At 32.2% G+C, this 16,977-nt stretch overlaps 1 protein-coding gene across 1 annotated transcript in view; it reads left to right on the top strand.

Moving 5' to 3' along the window:
- Window positions 1–16,977, top strand: part of LOC119684482 — a 147,321-nt gene that overhangs the window by 125,108 nt on the left and 5,236 nt on the right. The window contains exons 3-4 of the mRNA XM_038098527.1: window positions 13,261–13,438; window positions 14,175–14,401. Coding sequence (XP_037954455.1) covers window positions 13,261–13,438; window positions 14,175–14,401 — 405 coding nt within the window. The remainder of the gene's footprint in view (window positions 1–13,260; window positions 13,439–14,174; window positions 14,402–16,977) is intronic.

Below are 16,977 nucleotides of genomic sequence, written 5' to 3'. Positions count from 1 at the left end.
GCTATGACACACATTTGTAATATGGAATGGAAGTTCCCATAGTTCCCATAGCGATTTTTTGTGAATAAGTCTTTATATATTGTTTAATGAATTGAGATTATGCTACTGTCCAAGAAATATATAAATATATGCAAATCACCTTAAAAGAATTTGACGCGAAAAAATTCAGAGAGTTTTAACTGGAAACAATATGTTTTTTAGAGACTACTTGTGTATCATAATCCCGAGGTATTATTAAAATAATGTGAATATTTCTCAACAAAAGCACTTACTACATAAATTGCTTACGCAGAAGAAAGTATCGCCGTGTGCTTGTATCATACCTAAAATGCCAGTTATCTTATTATACGCATTTCAAGTCACTTTAAATGGATTTGATGAAGGAAATTTGTTTGCTTCCGCTCATTCACGAGGACAATATTATTCCTCTTTGAGCAGCCTCAGCTCAACAGTTCTGGCATCCTAGAATATTTATAATTTTATTTGTTTTTAAATGCAAATAGTCGAGGAGCTCACGTCGCACACTCGGACGCATTTTATTCTGACTTTAATTGCATTCCAGATATTAAATATATACCCTGTCGGGCTGCCTTCATCCTCCTCTTTATGTTATTTTTTTTCTCATTTTCGTTTATTTTTATTTATTTTGTGTTGCATTTATACACTTTGCGTATTTGCATTGTCTTCTTAGTCTTCTTAGTCTTCTTAGTCGCCTTATTTGTCGTTTTGTTGTCACATTATGCAAATGGGATGATCATTATTATTGGTTAGTTTCTGATGTCAAAAGCTGGAGTGAGATTCCATTTCATAAGACGAAGAAGTACAAGAATGGAGTAAAAAAGCTTTTGAAAAATTTTTACGCTTGACATTCAATGCTAATTTTCTGCATTATTATTTTAATATATTTTTTATTGCATTTAACTCTTTTGTCTCTCAAAACTTAAAACTTCCTTTCTTTATAAAATGTAATTTAACAATATTTACTTATTCAACTGCACTTGTGGAGTCTGCTCTCCAGAAACAAGAATACGAAGTGAGTCCTTACGCTTTTATTTTGCACATTCGTTTCATGTTTTGTGCCTTTCAATGGATCTATTGCAATTAGAGCGGAAATGTATTTCGATTGCTAATACAAGCTATTAAAATAACGTAAAATTTATAAAAACAAGGACAAAAGTGCCTTCGAAACCCCTTAGCCAACAAATAGTCTGAGCTCCGTATTGGCACAACAATTAATTTGCCGCATTATCACTTATTATCCTTTCGATTTGTCCGTTTTCATTGGGTAATCGTGCAATTTGCTTGTTAGCAATAAATACGATTTTTTATCAGTTTTCCATTATATAACGCACAGAGCAAAAAATAAGGAGGATAATTAAAAAACAACTTGTAAAATTGTAAATCGGAAAAATCATTAATAAAGATTGAAAAGGTTTAAAGGTTTTTAATGCTTGAGGAATAATTGGCATTCCTACTCTGTTTAATAATATGGGTACTTTAGGATCCTTATGGTAGAAAAATGGTAAATGCGGTGAATATAGTAACTTCGTCTAATCAGTAGTGATATTTCAGTATACGAGTTTACAACGTCTAGTTTGAAACTGGTGTTTAACTGTAGAAGATTCTTAGTAACGCATCTAATTTTAAAGATTCTGTGATGTTAAGATAGATTTTCATGTCAGAAATGTTATTAGGACATTTTCTTAGGTAAGTTTAAAGTTCTATGACGTTGGCTTATATTTAAAATATATCATTTAATGTTTATATATACTTTTTATATAAACGCATAGTTGTATTAGTTTCAACAGGAATCTCCTAATTATCACGCCGTAATGGTTTTGAGTAAGAAAAAATAGTCTAGTCAACTAATTTGAATGTTGGCGTATAAAATTGATTGTGAAAAGGTATTTAATAGATTACTAACAAGAAACATTATTTATATTTTAAACTTTAGGTTAGCTTAGGTTTAAATGTGAGTCTACGTAAGGAATCCACGTTGATCGGCTATGCGTCTATTGCTTGGCTCTAGGGTTTTTATGTTAAGACCTCCTTCTTGTGGTTTGATTTTTTTAAAAGTTTTTTAAAATTCAAATTTGTTGTTTTGACAAAAATTCTTTTTTTTTCCTGACCTTATTTATCCATTCATATATCCAGATTATGGTTACGTGTTTGTGTCTGCTGAACTTGTTTATAATTGCAGCAGAGCATAAGACGGTATAACAATGGATATAAGGAGAGTATAAGATTTTGGCAGGTACATTACTATCAGTATATCATTAAGTATCAGTTTCTGATATACATGTTTTTAGTAGTAAGTCAGCTAAAACTTTTAGTGCCATCGCTACTGTTTCAAAAACACTGACATAGTCTGGGTTACTGTACGATATCTTACTTGTGTTTGCTACCGAGTAAAATCTTAGCTCAATCTCGTCGTTCAGTTTGAAGTCGTCTGTATAAATATTATGTCAAGGTATTGGACATTTAAATAGTTTAATTGGACTTGATATACTCGTGTGATAGTTAACAGTGGTTTCCATTTTTCGATGCAATTCATACTGATTGCTATTTCAACAGTACAATTTGTTGAAAATTAGATACTAACAGATAATAGTGAGTAAAGTGAATATGGGTTTTGAAGAAGTTGACCTGTTTCGAGCTTTTGCTATAGCAAATATTACTGAGTATCAGTTAGCATTTCTAAAATAAAAATACTAAAAGTTTTGTGAAGCAAACGCTGATACTAAACTGATATATGTATTTTTAATTGGACTGAAACGAAGTTCATAACAGAAAAACTAGTAGTTTTTATTCAGCCCTGTTTAATTCAAAATGACTTGTAAGATCTCTCTTAGTAAGCAAACGACACTAACACGTAAATTTTTTCGTATGATAATTTATTGCGATTTTCAATATAAATTGTCTAGGCGAAACATATTTTTGGATATAGAATTCCGACATTCTCCACTAAGAAGCACTTATTTAAAGAGTAGATGTTGTTCGTCACTATTTAGTGGGTGCACCCAAAGTTCGTGTACTAGATGTTATAGATATATCTTACTAAAAATTACTAAAGGAATTGTTCCTCCCTATACTCCTACTAAAAGCGGTGTCTTTACCCAAAGTATAATATATAAATACATTGTAATAATAATAATAAATACATTGTAAATATACCAAGGAAATAATAATAATAATTAAATTATTTGAATAATTATTCAGTATGTGACAAAACTTATTGAATAAAATAAAGTGAATGAACAGACTTACTTTTGAACATGAAAGTTTATCCTTCTCTAATATGAAACGCTAATACACCGTGGCTGATTGGTTAAGAATATTGTTCAGTAAGTCAGATTTGTAACTACGATATCCTTTTTTTTAAGTATGCAACATTCTAAGAATTACAGTTATTTAATAATCATAGCATTAATTATAATATTGTCGAAAAATATGAAATATGGAACCATTCTTTTATTTTTTTTTTTTGAATTATTTCAAATTGTGCAGAAATGAAATTAACAAACATTTTACCAAAAGTTTAATTTAATTTTCGCTGTACTTTCAGAACATTACAACTTGTAATTAAGGAACTTTAATTTTTTACAAATATTTCGTCCACCCTGAAACGAAACTGAAATTACGAACTGAAATGCAACTTTTTAAGCTCACATGGACGCATTTGCCAGGTCCGAAGTACATGAGTACAATCTATTTCACACGTGTGGTCTTTGTTGACTTTAATTTTGTTTCGTTTCGCATTATTGTAAAAAATACCAGAAATTAAACTAAACTCATAAAGTATAACTTTGAAATACAATTTTGGTAGCATATTTTTGGGAGTTTTAGCCATTCAAACAAAAATGAAAATAAAGTTATCATAAAAACTGGTAGGCAAAAAAGATAACAACACGTGTTCACACTTGAGTGTGCTTAAAACTGTGTTGAGCAGTTTTTGTTTTATTTTTCGCCCAAATAAAAAACAAAATTTTCCTTTTATGCACAAATGCAAACATTAAACAAAATTGCACTCGTAAGTTAACTACTGAAAAATTATTGAGTTGCAACTTTCAACCTGCAACAGACAAAAAATAGCTCGCCTGCTTTTTGGCATTGCAAAAACAAGCGAGTCCATAATGCAATTATGAAAACTTCAACGTTGCAACATTTTGCAAATGCTTAAATTTTCTGTGTAAATACTACAAAACTACCAATACGGACAACAAACGCTACAACAAAAATAGCCATAGCAACGAATAAAGCAATTGCTGCTACTATAAGAGCCAACAACAAACAACAAACAGCAAACAGCAACAGCAAAGAGCAACATTGCAACCGAAATTGTTGTTGATGGCAATAAAATAGTAGCAACTGCCAAACTAGCATTGCCAATGGTCAGGTGTGTAAAATGCGGTATGAATGTTGAGTAAATAGTTCAACAAAATAAAAATATAAACAAAAACAAAAATAAAACTAAAAATAAAAATAAAGGGTAAATATATGAAACCAGTGCAAAAAAAATTGTGGATGTAAATATGTAAATAAATTTAAAAAAAATAATAAAGCATAGTTTCAGGGCGTGTAGCTGGTTACAGTGTCAGATCTCCCGGAAGCACATCATTTAAAAACGTTATTGTTTCATTGCGAGTGCGAAAAATATTGTATACATTTTGTTTCAATTTTCATTGCATACTCTTAGGGGCAGAGCATTTAATTTCACTACTCATTTTTTTTTTAAATTTTTTTCATAGATTTTACATGCACTTGCAGTTGAAATTAAGTTAGCAAATAGTTGCGAAAACTAGTGGCTTTGAATATAAACTAGTGCCTGCAAATGGCGAGTATTTTACTAGTTTAATTATTTTTGAAGAAAAACTTTGAAAACGTAAAGAAAATACAATTTCATGTGGCGAAACTTTACAACGATTGTTTTTTTGTTTAATAAAATGAATATTGTTTCTAATATTTCATTATGTTGCGATTAATTTATTTGAATTTCATTTAAATACTGCATCTAATTTATAAAATATAAATTAATACAATATATTTTCACTATACTAAAGTCCGTTTATATATCTAAAATACTGTTTATGGTTTTAGAAAATTTATTAGCAATTGTGAATTTGCGATTATAAAAACCAAATTCCTAAGAATATTTATACCCTTTTAATGTTTAAGCTGCTCAATTTGATTTATTTAAATACTAACTAAGCAGTACGACTACTTATTATTATTATTAAATAAGAGCCTATGAATGCACACCGATCTTAAATATTTAATGTGTGCCTAAGGGCCCAACTAAAACAATTCTAGACTATTTATAAATCTCGTAATTACTGTGAGCTTAATTTTACCTATTTGGTTTGGGAGTAAGATCCCACTTTCAAGGTCGACAGAGTCGACAGGAATCATTTTCCACCGCATCTATGATCTTCGTGTGGTGATAAGTAGTCCTACTTATGTCCATCCTTAATTCATGAAGGTTAATAATGGCATTAGATATAGCTCGTATTTTTTATAAAATTAAACCGTTTACTGTTTATTTGCTATTAATTTCTTTAACCTCTCACCTAGGACTGCGATTTAAACGAACAACAAAATTGCTCATACGCCAACGCGAGTAAACGAAGCACTTTTCCCTTAGCTTTCGCACGAAACCACTTAAGAAATTAATCACTCGTCATATTCCCAACTGCATTACACTCGATTAAACTCATATACTTTAAGTTGCAACTTAACTACCTTTGACAATTTTATTAACAACATAACAAACTGCTTGCAACATGCGGCAGACAAGCACATAAACAAGAAATCATGTTTCTGTCTATTCCCATTTGTGCAATTGTATTGAGCGATACAAAATACATGAAAAAAGTAAAGGAAAATAAATTAAAATAAAATCCAATAAAATAAAATGAGAGATATGAGGAAAAAACTACGGATTGCAATTACCACATGAAGTTGCACAAGCAACGCCCACTCTGCCACATGCACAAGACGTGCATGCAGCACATGCATGAAATCTCTGAGGAGCATTTTCTCAAGAATTTCGAATTTCCGTTTGAAGCGGCAACATCGGCAACAACGGCAATAACAACAGTGGCAACAAAACAGCAGCGTTAGCAACGCACCAACGATGCAACACATTTCATCATTTATTGTTGAGTTAGAAATTGCACAGAAAAGGCGGCAATTGGTTCAGCAGCAACTGCAGCAGCAATCGCTGTGGCAAGGACATGCGGCATTCAACACCAAAAAAACGTTCGTACGTAGAAGAGCAGAAAAATAAATGACATGCGACAAGTGTTGCAATGACAGTTGCAACATGAATGACTGCACTGCTATGTGCAATGTGAGTGAGTTAGCAGCAACTGTTGTTGGCGTTGCTGCCGCTGTTATACTTTCATATAATAGCTCAAGTGTAGCGATTCTGCTCTTGGCTGCCTCGTATGCGCTATATTGGCGTGAAGCGGTGTGGAAGCGGTGTGGAGTGGTGTGGAAAATGCAGAGGAGAAAATTTGTTGCTGAAATTATCAAGAGGCTAATATATTTGCCAAAAGCAATTTCACAAGAATAATGCTTACAAGATTTTGCAATTGCGAGATTTGTTAAATTACAAAATTCTTACATTATTTTTATTTATTTCTGCATCCTTTTATTTTTCTCATTTGATATGTTGTAAAAGTAATAGAGCCGAAATCGTTTGTGGGACTTAATGGTATATGAAAGAAGTTAGATTATCTTGCATGCCTTAGGGTGTGATGGACGCCAAAAATACAATACGACTAACTAGAAATTAGAAGAGGAAATTGCTTCAGAGTCATAGATTTTTGACTATTAAATGCAATAGTTTTGGAACAGAATTTGTAATTAACCAATAAAAATAAAATAATCACACAATAAACATAAAACAGTGCTATGTTTAACAGCTGATGGAATCAAATGGGGTTTAGTATTCGCTCTTTTCAATTCATAAAATATTTTCCAATAATAAACAACATAATAATCAAAAATTCTAATAGATTATTAGAGTAGTATGGGAAACCACGCAGAGAAACTGCATTCTTCATAATCACAAAAAAGAAACCATAAAGCATTTTCTATGTGAATGCCCGGCTTTGGCGTCCAGAAGAAATAGATTTTTAGGAAGGTACTTCTTTGACAATTTCACAGACTGTTCATCGGTAAAGACGAAAAACCTATTAAATTATCTAAATTTGACTGGATGGGTATAATCTGCATTCCTCTATCTTAGGGGTTCTTGCAAGGAATGTGGTAGCAAAACGGCGAAAAATCGCTAATTGGAGTACATGGAAAATATCTGATTCTGATTCTGCCATTGCCACAGCAACCAACCAACCAGCCAACCATAGTAGTAATTAGCTTTTGGTCCACATCCTAACAAATTCAAATATCTATAAGTGAACTGCAAGTCTGCTTAGTCGCTTTTTTTGTCAAATCCCACTGTGCTTGCTCAAGCATCTAAGTATCTCTACAAATTTGCTGACACAGCTTGCATTCCTAGAAAAACAAAAAAAGACTCAAACAACAGAAAACAGGAATTATCTTGAAGTTTTACCGCAATGTTTAACATTCTTAAATCTGCAACAGCTTAGTACCCCTTCAAAAGCTCCAGCTTTTGTTGTTGATAAGCCAGCAACTATTGCACTTGACATTACCGCATTGTAAAAACCGCAACATATTGTTGCGATGAGCTCCTTGCTGCTGCTGTTGTTAAGCTGCCATTGCTGTTGTCAGCACCACAATTGCTGCAAACACGCCTTAAACGTGCCACAATTATAAGTAAAGTCCGCAAAAAATATAAAAATTTAAGCTTCAAGCAACAAAATTTGACTCAAATTACAAACTGCAACATTTGTCGCCAATGTAGCGAGTAAGAATTTATGACAAATGCAATATAAAACTCAACTTTGGAAATAATCGCAACACTTAAAGAAAACAAAAGAAAAACAATAGTAAGAACCTAGAGATGAGAAAAAATTACAAGTCCTGAAGGACGAAAGGATAACATTACAAGAAATTCAGTGAAAAATTGCCAATCATTGCAATTTATTCGCAGGACAGTTTGAGCGAATGTGTGAACATTTATTATATTTGCTGACAATAACGATGACTCTAATAGCAAGTGACACTAAATTACGATTATACATAAGCACACTCACAGATACACAGATACTCAGATGCATAGATACACTGCAAGTGAAATTGCCATCGTGGATGTTTATTGGGTTCAATGTTGCAACTATCTTACTCTTTATTGATTGCATTGTACGCTACTATATGCAGTCAATGAGCAATAAATTCACCAAATCTTCCTTCCATACCACACAATGCGGCATTTTCCGGGGTTTATATGCTCGCTGCCTAACTCTGTGGCTGCCCTTTACTTCGCTTAGACGAAATCACTTTAACTGAATTTATTAGGAAATTGCTTTCTAAATCTTGTAACACTAAACAATTGCAAGGATATGACTTTGTAATTGTACCCAGAAGCTCTGAAGTTACATCTTCCGCACACCTTGTTTGTCAAAATTTTAACACAATTTATATTTAATAAAAATTTCTTGACATCGTGAAGCAGTTTATTGATGGGAATCAGAAATTCTCTTAAAAAATGTGAAATATTTGTAATAATATAAAAGTATCTACAAGTGTTATTATTAATCATTAGGCGGTATAGTAAAGCTAATTGGTTCCCCACATGGCGGATCCCTACATGGACATAGACTGACTCTTTCAGTTCTGTCTTCTCATTAAATTATAGTATTCAAAATAGTATTTTGTCAAGTTTTACTTTTACAACGAATGTGAAGCAACTTCCCATTCATATAGGGTATCATATAGGGTATATATAGGAGTCCACTGACGAAATGGCAGTACATTTTTAATATATTAATGTGACAGAGTGGCAGAGATTGCCTTACCAGGTCTAGCGGATATGCGTACGTAGACTCACAGAGATACAGATATCAGTATGGCGATCTGTTGTACTACCCTTTTGAATAATTTAACAAAACATGACTATTTAAATATAGTTTTAAATGCTACATAGTCATAGAATTGGGACGGTCTCACCAGACGGTCTTTAACAAACCTACACTTTCTCTTTAAGGTAAGTCTATTGGAAGTGTAAGGTGTTGTAGAATGAGCTTCGCTGATACATCCGTGATGTTCTCTCCGGACGGTCTTTTTTAACAAACCTACACTTTCTCTTTAAGATAAGTCTATTGGAAGTGTAAGGTGTTTATAGAATGAGCTTCGCTGATACATCCGTGATTTTTCAATTGAAAATGAGGATTAAAAATATCCATTTACTTTATGTGCATGTAATTGATATATAATCACAAAAGGTGGTTTAAGATTATCTATTGAGTAAAATCACTTTTGTTTTCTCCAAGCTAATGTGTGTTTTTACTTATGGAAGTATATTATCAATAAATTCATTTATGATATTTATTGCTTGCTAGAAGCCTTGTCCGAGTAAAAGCATGGAAGGAAGGTGAAGATATTTCATTTTTTGATATATCAGCTATATAAATGTTATATGCAGTGACAGGCAATAAGAAACTTCGTAAGACTTTTGGGTCTAATAGTTTGAAGTGTAACTGGTATTTATTCTAATTTGAAATTGTTTGTTCCAGAGAGAGCTACCAGTCATTGAGTTACTGATGATAATCAACATATTCCATTTCAGTTCTAATTCTACTTTATCGAAAAAATAAAGCAATATAAAGTGAAAACTATGCGTTTAATATGAAATGTTAAATAAAATTTAAACTATTAAAGTTTAGTTCTAAAATATATTCTTCTTTCTAAAACAACAGAGTAATAAAAAAAAGAAATTATTATAAAAATCTGTTACTCAACGCGACAATAAGCCTGTAAAGTTTTCAAAGAAAAACGAGGAATATTTTATTGAATTGTTACTTTTCTTCAACACTAGGTATAATCACCAACAACTTCGTATGTAACTTGTAGGACACAAACTCTAAATGTTACACATACGCACCGATAGCCGAGATATTCGAGTATAGAAATTGCAAAATGTGTTAGTAGTTTTCTCAAGAACTGCTGACATGAGAAATACTTTTACTTATCTTCTGCTCATTGCTTAACAAGCATTTGTAAGCAACTAATAATAATAAAAAGTTTAACAACTTTACTGGACAAGGATACAAATAAAACACATCAAGTATTTGTCTGCGAGGAAGACGTAACAGAGCATGGCTTCATTGAAGTACAGTACAAAATGATATCCTGACAAAGAGAAATTCTAGTTAAAAGTCTCGTTTACAAGGAAAACTTTTTATGTATTTTATGTGCAACTTTATTTTCATATTATTTACGATAATTGCGGCAAATTACAAGTTAGTCGTTCAGTCATAACCCATAGAAGAGGAAAACGAATGGAACATTTCGGATAGCAAGAAAATGTTGTTTAAATGCGATGTAGCAGTTTGTAACTGGCAACTTCTATTATATTAGGTTGACGTTGATATTATATTTTACAATTCAATACTTTTCTCATAACATATTCTTGTATTTTGCTCTACAAACAAACATCACAGATTCAAAATTAAATTAAGACTATGATTCTCATATGTTCCATACTACAATATCCTGTAAGGCAACAATGAAAAAATGAATTTTTACGCTCGTTTAGTGCTTTTGTCCTGCGATAATTTCTATTACAAAATGCACGTCCATAATGCGTCAGTGGACACTCAGTGGACATGTTCGCATCGCGCTTCGTTGCATGAGAAAAGCTGTGGATGCACATAACCGTGAAGCCACAGTCCGCACCAAACACAAAAGCTTAACGACAGTTGCAGCAGATAAAGCTGAATACATCAATAGTTCCACCGCATCCACGATGCCTTAGTTACCTCATAAATTTCCAATTGAACGCTTTGCTGCACACATTCTCGGTCAAATTTTGTGCACCTTTCGACTAAAAAACAAAGGCTGAAAATTGCGATACAACCGTTTTTGGCATAAATTTAATCGAAATTTTGGATATTCAAATGGATACTTTTGTTGTTGTTATTGCTGTTGCTGCTGCTGTTGCTGCTTGATGATGTTTCATGGAAATATTCGTGATTAATAATTTTGTGTGATATCAGTGCCATAATCGGAGCGTATTTCGGAGTGAAAATAAAATGCAAAATACATCGATTTACGCTCCTGAAAGCAAGCTAGCAATTAAAGGCTGGAAGGAAATTACTTCCACTTAGACTAGTGTATACTATGAGATTAGCCGCCGATAGTAAAACACATGTTCATTTAGGTTCCTACGAAGAGTTAGAGTTGTGCGTGAATATGTACTAATACAATTGTCAAAACCTATCCAAAGTCACCGAGTGACACCAGTCCCACACCAATACCAATATTAACATCCTTAAATCAATACTAAATAAGTATTCATGGCACCCAATCAACTAAATTTTTAATAAAGTTTGTTCATGAGTTTCATTAGAATTTACTTTAGGATTTGAAGAAGTACACAGAAATCATACTGGTCAAACTTGGTTGTATATGTTAACTTCGATAAGTTTACTATATTCGTCTTCTTCATTATGTTATCTCATGTATAACCTCTATCGCACATAAGTCTTTGCTTGACTTAAGCTTGGCGGTGTGATCTCACCTTCGGTTGTTAAAAGTATGCTGTATGATGATCCTGATTTCATCTAAAAACTCAAGAATGAATTATCTTTATAATACGAAGGGATTGATTAAAACACTGTCTATGCTCTGTACTTTTAATAGTACAAGTTATAGTATCGTGGAGTCACTACAACAAGTCTCTCTAAATATCCATTCTATGCATTATAAGTATTATAAGTGGTACTGCTTTAAGTCTGCAAAAAAGAGTTAAGCATTGAAGAACTTTAAGCTTAGCCAATTGCAATAAAAACATTCTTGAAATACAGGAATTCATCACTGGTAAAGCGTGACCTGTCGTAAAAAATGTGCATTTGTCCACTCTCATCTGTGACTGTTAAGAGCAGAGACTGAAACAGTTGGTTCAAGTTACACTAGCTCAATCGCGTGCTAATTTTCTGCCGTAAGAGTTTGTCCAGAATCCAAACTAAAACCTTAATAAAATACCAAGATATGTCTATAGTGAAGAACTGCTAGTAACAACGAATCGATGATTTAATCCAAGGTATATACACGGGGTATATACACGATTTGCACAGTTCATAATAAGCTTCGCTTACCTTCGCACGTGTGTATACGGGGTATACGTGAATACCCCTATAACGTGTTTTTCTATAACGCGGAACCAATTTACCGCGTTGTAGGGGGAATTACTGTATTATTACTTGATCATTATTATTTTAATTGCTGTTTGAAACTATTGATGTACCAATCACTTTAATCACATATAAATTTGCTACCAAAATTAAACACAATTACAGAGTCTTATCGTTAAATTTTCTTCCGAATCAAAATAGAGTTTATAAGCCATAATATTTTGAATGCAGAATACCCATGGAATGTCATTATTTCATGATGAAATCCTTTGTTCAAACGAAATTGCAGATACGCAACAAAATTTCAATTTATCTATAAATCGGTAATACCGCAACAATAGCTTCGGTATTAATACCTCGCATGGCGAATGTAAAGCTTCCGATAGTTGCCACCTTTTTCAATTCATGCATGCAAAATATTTTAAGCCTTTTGGGTGTATTAAATGCACATAAATTTCATGATAAATACGCCGATGTGTACATAAAAGTAACAATTGTTTTTAATATATTTAATGCCCACTTTTGTTTTTATCCATTTTATGAGCGCACAGCACAGCTTGTCAGTGTTGCATGCGCGACTTGAGGTCAGTAATGTGGCAACACTGCAACAGTGCAATGGCTTAATATGGTTATTTTTATGCATAAATGCATTTAGTTTTGCATATTTGCAACACGAAATGCACTTTGTTTGCGTAAGGATATACGAATATCCTCACACGCTAACATAAATAAATTTATAATAACTTTTATATTATTTACATTTTATTGTTGTCTTTTTTTTTAATGAAGTTATTAAGTTATTAATGCAAATAATATATAGACGCAATTGCAAGGGAAAAAATTTAATAAAATAAAATAAAAAAATTAAAAAAATCACTTTTCCGTGTTCAATTTCATTTGCAATATAAAAATTTGTCTGAAACTTTAATTTCATTAAATTAACTTTAATAACCAATTTTGTTTAACTCCTTGGTACTTGCAGGTTGTGCACGCCATTGATCGCACCTCACGTGCCACCGATTATCGTTTCATTAAAGAGGCTAATGGAGCGCTCACCATCACCAATGTCATGCTGGAAGACGATGGCAAGTGGCAGTGCGAAGCTGAGAATACGCGCCGATACACCGAAAACGCGAGACCAGTCAAATTGGTAGTATTAGGTGAGTAGCGGAACCCAAGGAACCCAAAGTGTTAGTTAGTAACGTGTAACTAAAAGTATGCAACATAAAAGTTTTTATGCGCTATCAGACAATGAAGAGTTCGAGTCGCAAATCGTTTATTAAATGTTGCAGCATGTTCAAAATGACGTCGTCTTCATTTTCTCAATATTTTTACTGTTTCACAAGGACATTTGGCGCTGTTAATGACAGCCACAACAGCTTAGCAGTGCAAAGTTTTCTTGTTATAAGAAACTTTTCGCTGTAACTGAGCTAAGCTCAGTAGCTACTGCTGTGGGTGGGTTGAAGTATACGCCGCACTGATTCGCTCCGCATAAAGCGCTTAGCCGTGCCGCGCCAACTTTTGATGACAGCAGAAGTTTAAAATAAAAAAAGTTTTTAATGACCAAAAATTCTGGACAAGTAATCGACAGCTTCAAAATGAGTTTGTTTTGCATAGTTTTGAGCCTGTTTACTCAAAAAGAAATAATAAATATTTGAATACAAGGAAAGAAAAATTTAAAGTAATTTGAGGAAAGTTTTAATAGGCAATAACTAATACATTAATAATAACAAATACTCTCTTTCAATTACATTTTATATACTCATTATCTCATTAAAATATGTAACATACTTTTAGTTTGTATGAAGTAAAAAAGTAATTGCCTTTTTTTTGTAACTGTAATTAGTATAATTATATTCAATTTCATCATATATTTATTTTTCCTTTTTTTCTTAGATCGTCCAAAGTCGCCATATTTGCTGATTGACTCAAGGCGCCTGGATGCAGGCAATATTTTTGTACCAGTCAAAGAGAATTCTGAACTAAATTTGGCTTGTGTAAGCGAAGGTGGGAATCCAAAGCCTTTGCTCACTTGGGAGGTGTTACTTAGTCCTGGTGTGGATCGCCATGCACAAAAAGTGTCTGCTGAAGTACTAGAGTTGGAGGAAATCAAAAGTGATAAGGTAAATCAACATCATTTATTTTCATTATTTAATTATTTTCAATTTAATGTTTTTTTTTACTAAAATTAATTTGCTCACTTTTTTATTTGTCTTCATTTTTTAGTTTTTTTTAATTTGTGTGTGTTTCAGTAGTATAAATTCAAATATTAAAGGATGATTCAATTCAATTGATTTTATTTTGAGCATCTAGTCCCAATTTAATATTAAATCTTATACCTTACGCGAAAATATTATTTTATCCATTTTAAACTAGAAAATATTTTAAAAAATATAAGAAATTCAACTAAAGTTCTTAAGATAATATAATTTTTGCCTATGTCCACATCATTTTTAATAACAAGTAAACAAAACCACAAATTTCTCATGTATAGCACACTAATTTGCATGAAATGCACATTCAGGAGACAATGGCAATTTCTGTGATATGAATCACAAATACTCAACCGAACCAACCGAACTATCATTCAACAGGATCAAAGTAACCGATCTGACCTCCAATTTGACCTTCTAGCCGTAAAATTTAAGCAGCCCACATTATTGGAAGTGAGGTTAGCGCGGTGCTGCAATTTTCAAGTTAAGATAATGGATGACTTAATGAACTGCCACACCTCAAGTTTCGTCTGGTTTGGGCTGCCAATCAATTTTCGACAAAATAAAGTATAATTGCAAATCAAAGTGAAACAAAAAATGTGATAGGATAATATGCAGTAAATTAAGTATATTGAAAAGCTGCTTCTAACTGATGTGTGAGCATATGAGTGGAGATGCCAGTCGACATCTCATCAAATATCTTCACAATTGTGTGTCTGTTGTTGCAAGTAAATTTAGTCTGTTTTTCTTTGCTCAAGTGTGTTGCAATCACATTTGCTTGCAGAAAGCCACAGACACAACAATTTAGTGGTGTTTGCATTGTATGTGGTCAGTTTTGCATCACAATTTGTCAGTATATTTCAAGGCATAAGACAAAGATAACACCCGCTCGCATGCAAGTCACCCACCATTACGAACACCAACACACATCGCCCCACAAATTTATTGCTTAGTTGAGCATACATTTAGGCAGTCTTGGCTTTTGATTGTTTTAACTTTGGTTGGGCTCGGTTTGGCTAAGGCTTTAGTTGACAGGACATGTGATGAAATGTTTCCATTCATTGCTGGGCTGTGGTTAATATTGGTTAATTTGTGCCATGAATTACATAGACTCGTTGTCTTCAGGTTGGTTGTATGCTTTGTGTTTTGCCATACAAACACTTCAACGTAATTAAATTTACGCAAATTATGTTTATTGAGGTTTAATTGTTAGACATTTTGAATAAACACAAATATTATTATTAAAATTTGTACTGCATCTGTATTTTGAAATACATGTAATAGTTAAGATAGTACTAAAGCAAAGTTACTTTCTATATATACTAGGTTTGTGCTTTCTATACGTACTCCCTTAGCTCTAACTAACTTAATAGAGAAGTGTTTATTGTACTCTTAAATTAAAAATTTATTCCAACATTTTCAATGCAGAACTAACATATATACATATATAATATTTATTAATCGTTTCCAGAACTTAATTCTAATGACTTTTATAGTTATATTTAAGTATTTTATTATTTGGTTAAATATAAATTTTTATTATTTTGATTTTTAGTTATCATATCTGTACAGTGTTTGTATCTACATTGGTATAATTAGTTTCTTAGTCTATATAATTTACATTTTATTAAAAATATTCAACAACGATAACTTTGAGATACTAATGGTTATTTTCATCCTTCTAACCAAACTTTTCCAAGTTCACGTAATTGATGAAGGCCTTCATAAATGACTTAATTTCACGAATAATTTGTAAGGAATGTTTCCTTATCTGGTGTTGTCTGATAATTGGAAGACTTGCAATAAAACTTGAAACATAAAAAATACGTTTTAAGTGCCTTTCTATCCAAGTTTGGAAACCGTTTCGTTGTCGTCGTATATTTTGAGACCAGAAATTCGGATTAGTATTATGATTTTCTTATTCGCTACATCAGATATAATATCTGAGATGGAAGATACTTCATTACAATATTTATATCCAATTATTTATATGCATTTTCATCTTGGTTTCCTAGACATTATCCAACATTAGTTTTAGTAACAGGCAATTCTGCCTAAAAACTGCTAAAAAAAAACATCTTTTAGAGATACTACGATGAATTTGTTTTTTTTTTTGTTCATTTTTGATTCATCGTTGAAATATATATAAACTTAAGGAAACTGAAACAAGCCCTTCTTCTTTTTTTGCATTGACAGAGAGATTGACTCAAACACAGAGAGCAAGATTTTATTTAGTCTGCAGCTTGGATCTAGGAGCATGGAACACAGATCAAAAGTTTGAATGGGAACACAAATTAAAAGATAGTTATTTTTCATGAAGTGACGTTCTTGTCTATTCACAGTACAGACATTTAAACTATTTAAAACTCGATTTAAACTGTTGCCGATGGTGCTATGTTTCATATACTACATGGCAAGTTTCTATAAATGTGAAGCACTTCATTAAAAAAATGTATTTTTTCACTAAAATAATTAATATATTATAC

Source organism: Teleopsis dalmanni, chromosome 2 (genome assembly GCF_002237135.1).
Source record: "Teleopsis dalmanni isolate 2A chromosome 2, ASM223713v2, whole genome shotgun sequence".
Lineage (NCBI taxonomy): Eukaryota > Metazoa > Arthropoda > Insecta > Diptera > Diopsidae > Teleopsis > Teleopsis dalmanni.
The sequence above is the reverse complement of the archived record's forward strand: the minus strand, read 5'-3'. Positions and strand labels throughout refer to the sequence as shown.